The sequence below is a fragment of the Bombus flavifrons genome, chromosome 9 (genome assembly GCF_040668555.2).
Source record: "Bombus flavifrons isolate JBK064 chromosome 9, iyBomFlav1_principal, whole genome shotgun sequence".
In the NCBI taxonomy this organism is placed as follows: Eukaryota; Metazoa; Arthropoda; class Insecta; order Hymenoptera; family Apidae; genus Bombus; species Bombus flavifrons.
The window spans coordinates 8,462,268-8,469,637 of NC_138450.1; the positions used below are offsets into that span (position 1 = coordinate 8,462,268).

The 7,370-nt window shown below is 40.9% G+C and overlaps 1 protein-coding gene across 1 annotated transcript; it reads left to right on the plus strand.

Annotated features, from left to right (window-relative positions):
* Positions 1–955: 955 nt before the first annotated feature.
* Positions 956–6,698, plus strand: LOC138183147 (forkhead box protein D3). The gene has a single exon (XM_069119741.1). The coding sequence runs from the start codon at positions 1,918–1,920 to the stop codon at positions 2,989–2,991; it is 1,074 nt and encodes a 357-aa protein (XP_068975842.1). The 5' UTR covers positions 956–1,917; the 3' UTR covers positions 2,992–6,698.
* Positions 6,699–7,370: the final 672 nt, after the last annotated feature.

A 7,370-nucleotide genomic window follows, 5' to 3' on the forward strand; every position in this document is an offset into this window, starting at 1 on the left:
ATTGCAAAACCGTACACTATCGTTCTATTGCTTCAAACATTATTTCATACTAATTCCCACGAAATCCTCTAAAAAAAGAATAACTTTTATCCTTACTTGAATTCCACCGATAAAATATTCGAAATCTCTTCGCCATTGTAACACCATACCGATGTTGCATATGTCAAGATATTTCTCATGGAACCTCTGCAAAATTCACTAAAAACAAATCCATCCGTTTCTCAATCCCACTAACGAAATATTCTCAATTGCTGATTCACATGCAAACTCTACCAACAAAATATTCCAAAGGTCGCTTCTACGCTGTCACATCAATCGAACCTTTCTCATAATTTACTTAAATCAAACCTCTACAAAATTTCAAAAAGCATTTCACCCTTCCTCGAACTCACCGACAAAATATCCAAATCCTTTACCAGACATTCACCCCATAATCCTCGTGCATAAGAACCAAAGGCAACACGTCTACACTGCGGAAGTTGCAGGTGAGCGAGAACATTTGAAAACGGGTATCGATACCTTTAGAGAGAGAGAAAGAGAGAGAGAGAGAGAGAGAGAGAGAGAGAGAGAGAGATGGGGGAGGGAGAATCTGTACAGGCAGGTTCTATTAGTACGTAACGCCTGGTCCTTTTGCCGTGCCGCTCAAAGCAAAGCAGCCCTCGGAGTGTTACAATTTTGCCCTCTCTCTACCCCTCCAGGTCCGCCTCGAAAGTCCCTTTATCTATCCCGCTATTTTCCTAACTCCGACGTCCCCTCCGGGGGTTTCTCCTCGTTCGTGGTGACGACAACGATTCCTCTTCTCTCCTGAAGGAGGATGTGGAGGGAGCGCGCCGGATCCGCCGGAATACCGGCCGTTGGAGGGGTGGTAGAGCCGGAGCACTACCGCCACCCCTTCATCCCCTTTTTACGAGAGGTTGAAATGCCCGCCCATTGGTCCGCCCATGTAGGACCAAAGCAGTCACTTCGAATCAATTCGACCTACGATTTCGCCTCGTAGACGGTCCTACACGGCGCTGGCACACTCGCAACCGCGCATCATAAGCTTCGACCGCATTTCGTACACCTAACCTCGTCAAACGTGATTTATCGCGTAGAAACGCTCGCTCATGGACTCTCTCGATAATCGACGCCTAGTGCGGCTACTGTGTCCTCCGGCAATTGACGATTGAAATTTATTCGAACAATTGGAAGAATCGTTGTTGTTTTCCACTTTCCTTGTGATTTATTTTCATTTTCTTTTTTCGTCGTGTCGGATTTGGACCGAGAGTGATCCTGTAACGAGAGATTGGTTACATCGAACAAGGGAGAAGTGACTTGTTGTTGGAAACTGATAGATTAGGGAGATCGTAGTATTTTAGGGAAAGTCGAAGCGTGCTCGATGAGGGGGCATGAGGGGCAATCGTGATGGTTAGCGAATATCGCAAGATCGTTAGCGATAAAGTGGAGTGCGTCACTGGCAGCCGTCATCCTTGAGATAGAGTGAGTGGGTGACACGGAGAAGAAGAGTAAAAAGAAAAATGCTCGTTATCGTTGTGGAAACAAACTATTAGCGTAAGATAACAATTCGTACGGAGCTCGTGTGTGTGACAGTTGCCTCGCGAAAACATGTCGAAAGAGAAATGCTCGCGCGATTTCGTTCAGTGCTTTTGAACATCGACGGACAACCTACATTTATACCTCGTTAAAAAATTTAAGAAGAACAAACGAAAGAATATTTCAAGAGAGCGCAGGAAGTACACATTAGCGCGTACAAACATTCACGAAAGCGAACCCCCGTCGGTGAAATAAGACAAGAACACCATGAGCACGAACAACAACGAGTATCTTCACCTATTTCCAAAGAACCAGAGAAACTAAAGTTTCCAAAAGAAAAAGACAGAAAAAAATAGGCTTAAATGTGCCCATGAAGCGATCACGATGGAACCGCGTGGGATGATGATGTCGAACCTGTCGTGCGACGGCTGCGCGGACAGCGACCGCGACTCTGACAGCAGCAGCATGATCGTGGACCCGGTGAGTCTGGACAAAAACGACCTGTCACCGTCCCAGTCATCGTCCAGCCCAATCATCTCGAGTTCTCCAGTCCCGCCGACCACCGCGTCCTCCAGAAACCGTGGTGGAAGTCGCAGCAAGAAGAACTACTCGATGATGTCGGCCAACAGTCAACAAAAGAACAACTCGTCCGGCCAAGCATCGTCCTATAGCAACGACAAGATGTCCTCGTCTTTGATCAAGCCACCTTATTCTTACATAGCTCTCATTACAATGGCGATTCTTCAATCGCCACAAAAGAAACTGACATTGAGTGGAATCTGCGAGTTCATCATGTCACGGTTCCCTTATTACCACGACAAGTTCCCGGCCTGGCAAAACTCTATCAGACACAATTTGTCCCTGAACGATTGTTTCATCAAGATACCACGTGAGCCAGGAAATCCTGGAAAAGGGAATTACTGGACCCTAGACCCATTGGCCGAGGACATGTTCGACAATGGGAGCTTCTTGCGTCGCAGAAAGAGGTACAAGAGGCCTCCGCCGCATTATGTGCTCCGAGACAGGGCGATTATGGCGACCTTCGCCATTTGCGGCGATCGAGGACCTTGCCCTGGCGGCGGCGGTGGTCATCCCGGTGCTCTGACCTATCCAAGCGCCGCGTATCTGTCTCCGCCACCCGGTCTGCCCCTGCTCGACTTCTCCCCGTCGACCTTGGAAGCTCTGAAGCTTGGCGGCTTCCTGGAACCGCCTCCACCATTGTACAAACCGGTACCAATCACGGCTCCGCCGATCAGACAAATCGACCCTGCGCCAACGAGGACCACCACGATACCGAGCAGCCATCCGCCGGCTGACAAGAAGAGGAACTTCAGTATTGACGCTCTAATCGGTAAACAGGCGGCAAACGATCAGAATTGTGGCGGGCTGTTGGATCTCAGCCCGTCGGAGCATAGGGAGATCAGGAGTCAGGCGTCGGCTTTCTCTCCTCTCGTTTAGAGGATTTGTTTGATCGAGTTTTTCGAGATTCTTTCTGACTGGCACTCTGCATTGGCCGGATCTCCGTTAAAATCTCAGTTTTCTTGGAGATTCCGGTTTTCGGAGAAGATTGCAGTTTTTTCAAGGGAACTTCAGTGGACAGGCAAGGAGAGACGGTGGAGAATGTTTTCGACATTCGTGATGGATTTTGGATGATGAAGAAGCGGTTACAGACTGTAAAGGTGAATGGAAGGGAAGAGGAAAATTTATAGAAAAGAACATTGGAGAAGCAAAGAATTTTTCACTTCCGCGTTATTATCAGAAATCAAAAGTATGTGGAAGAATAGTGATACGTACTATGGAGAGTGATAAAATAGCTAGATACCAAAAGAAGAGAAGCGACGGAACCAAAGATTTCAACTTCGACAAGTACTTGTGTAAAAAAGAACAAGAAAAAAAGAAGAGAGAGAGAGAGAGAGAGAGAGAGAAGAACGAACGGACAAAAGAACGAGTCGAGATAATTGTAAAAAGGTGTAGTGCAATAGTGTAGTGGTTTAAGTACGAGAAAAGATCCCCTTTGGTCGTGTCGAAACGATTCTTAGCGACTGTACGGCGTCGTCATGAACAATCGATTCCTCGCGAATCGAACTTCATAATTTTCCATCCTCTCTGTTTCAACCCCATTTATTTTCACATATTTTTTCTTTCCTCCGTGCTCTATTCTTAGCCGGAGGCTTCTTAAACGATAGATTAATATCTCAGCACTGTAAATATACACACGTACACACGTATACACACGTATGCAAACGAACAGACACATGCACACGCACATCCTCGAACAAATCTTTGCTCAGCTTTCTATTGTTTGCGCGAGTGTGAGAGAAAAAGAGAGAATGTGCGAGTGAAAGGGTAGGAGAGGGTGGCAGAGAACGATAGAGAGGGGAGGTCAGTTCTCTTCATCGGATTTAATGTAAAGCTCGGGCCGGGTTTTCGGTCAAGTAGACGTTTTAGTGTACATAGCGTTGTACGAAAAAAATAAAAAGAAATACACACATATATAGGGGATGCTCGCGTTCCGTACTACGAAACATATTCGTGTACCTTTGATTCTCGTGTTCGATCCTCGATACGGGAGGTTTTGATAGCGAAAACGCGTGCAACGATTCGCAAAGATCGAGCCTTATCGAGTTTTATTGTCTTACGAAACTGCACATCTTTAACCGGCGTGCGAGTAACGCGAGCTTTGAAACACAATCCTTTCGTTTCTCTGGTTTATTAGGAAACGATTTACGCGGAGAAACATTGGACTAATCGACTTGATACACTGTTCGAAACATTAGATTGGCAAACTAATGGTCGATTCGTGTCTGTATCAGTTATTTTTGTTTATTCGGCCAAGAACAATTCGTTGTCAGTTATATGCAAGTTTTTTTTTTTAGTAATTTACTGCCTCGTTTACATCTTAGAAAACATTGCAGCGTTTTGAAAAATGTAGATTATCTGGAAGCAAAATTTTGCGACGAAGATTTTCGAAAAGCTTGAAAATGTAGGAATACGTGGCAATAAATTCAAGGAATGGATAAAAAAAATAGTAAAATGTTAGTTTTTAATTCAATTGGATTCTCTGGAATTATTTCTAGTGCACAAGAATGGATACCATTGTTCATATTGGAATTATCTTAATATTATTCTTATTGTGAAAGACTTGCACCGATAAATTTTTATTTAAAGATACACGAACATAATGGCATGCTATTCTAAGAAGTGTAATCCTCATCGCGATAGAGGAACAATAATCATTGCCATAGTTACGTAATGAACACAGACACATTTCAATCCATTTATTTGCCATTTATTGCACAGCAACCTAACAATTAGAAGATTGGCGATATTTTGAGAGCTGCTTCATCGTTTGATGAGGTTTTTAGCGGTTTCACGAGATTAAACGTTACATTACGAAATCTTTGTTTTTCTCTTTTATAATTAACTCCTTTTTCCGAGCAGTGTATGAAGCAGACATTGATGTAAGATCATAATGGTCCGAATCCTTAAAAATTTCTTTAGAAATTAAATGCTACTGTACAAATGTTTATTCCAAAGAATTAATTATTTATATAAAATCGAAGATACAGACGGAGGAAATCGAAGGAAAATCGAAGACTTCGGCGAAGTGAACTTTCCAATTTCCATATATCAACGCCAGAATGTTGCCAGATACACTGCAAAATCGATTACGACTTAAGAAACATGTTTCCGAAAGTACCACTACGCAATCTATTGGGAAATTAATAAATAAATCAAATTGTCAATATCACTAGTGTAATTCGCACAACTCTCAACCGAAATTCTTTTCTATTCGCCGTACTAAGAAACAAGTCACATAAAGAATACTTTATACTGTAGGAAATTATAATTGAGGGGTTGAAATCGTAAATGACTCGTAAACGTTAGAAGGTTTTCAATAGAAAAAATATTCGTTTCTATTAATTTTATCATTTGCACAATTTATCACACCTGGACACTATAGACTTTCAGCGTTTATCAATTTAATAGATTTAGAAAAAGAATAAATTGCGTATAAGGAATTGTTTTTCATTAGTTACATTTTATTTGTATTACAAACTCGTCTACGCTATTCTTCTATCTTTTAAAAACGATTGATTTACGATCGCAGCTCTAGAAGCTACAATAAATTATTTTAATACCGATAACTTTCCTCTTCTTATTCTACGTGAAATTTATATTTCCTCTTAATAGAAAAATCGACTTGGACCTTTTGTTGGTACTAACGTCATTTGCCATTTCAATTCCTCAAATAGAGATTTTAATTTCGCAATGACACACAGCGAAGAGAAATATTTCTTCGGAAATTTTTCTCGTTCGCTGTTCGATGAAAGATTTTCCATAACAGATTTACAAAAGAAGATAATTACGCGCAAATAATAGGAGAAAGAAAGAAATGCGAAACGACAGTTCGACGGAAATTCGTCGACGATTTTTAATACAGAAACAGCGTGTTTGAGTCTGTTTTCGAGCGTTTTTAAACGTGCATAAGACGCATGTGCAGGTACCCACGGGAAAAGAGAATGGAATAATTTACAATTAATCCCTGCAAAGATACGCATCCATGACGATTACGTATGTGTTGGTCTACGCGTGTACATACCAGCCACTAGTGAATTTTCCTCGAACGTGTACGATGACGATTGTCAGATAAGAATTATTGCAGGAGAACGTAACAGCGCAGCGTAACATTTGTGCAACGAATCCGGTCGCATTTGTATTTCGTTGATCGAAAAGCAGGTTAAGTATGTTTAGGAATTTCGTTGATTAAATACCAACTGGATTTTTATCGAACGGCGCTATGGTTTGGTTCTTACAATTGCTTAGAAATATTCTAACGAATAAAAGTATCAAACGATACGTACAAATTGCTAGTCTGCTTTTATTAACGCGTCCCGTGCCGTGGAGAATAGATAATTTGTAATTAGAAAGTTTGGAAATTCTATAGTTTAATTAATTAATTTTAATTTTAAGGAGTGAATTGAAAAGCTTGATATTTAATGTAATATTGAAGATAATATAATGGGGAATAACATCGAAAAGAATTTAGAAGTATTGGAAGATACTTTATGGTATCTAAGAATGGTATTCAAAATCGCTCAAAGAGATCTAAAAATACTATTCAACATTATTCTATGAAGGTTTTCAGGGATACGATAGCAAACGATATTCAAGAATAATATTCAAAGTTATTCAAGAGTATCAAATAAAAAATACTATTTGAAAACGTTGGAAAGTGAAGGATATCCGAGAATATACAGAAACATTTAACAATTATATTCAATGATACTGTTCAATGATACGAAAAAATAGTGTTAGGAAGCACTGAAAACTTTTGAAGAATAATATTTAAAAATACTCAAAATCATTCAATTATGAATATACAATATCGTAAAGCATTCAAAGATATTCAAGGAGAATATTCAAAGTACTCGTCGAATAACAAAGATATTACTTTAACGGTATGCTTCGTATCTTCGCCTGCTTTTCTGCGTTTCATTTCAAGATCAAACCCCGTAGAATACTCTTCTCCGGTGAATGAAAATGGAATACGTGTGACCCGCATGGCACGTGACGCGTTAAACCAGAAGCAACAACGAGACGTTCGTTCGTTTTCTATTCGTTTCAAGGCTCCTTATTTTCGTTATCGTTCTCGTTTATGTAGATCTGATTACACAGCCGGTTCGTGCGTGTTTTCAAGTCGTGTGAACGATGCACGTCGTGATAACGAAAATCATTGTTCTAATAGCGAAGCTGGCGACTCCTTCGGGAAAAATAAATCTCCGACACATCGACATCCAAAGAATGGTCAAACAACGTAAAATAGAGAAAAGTCG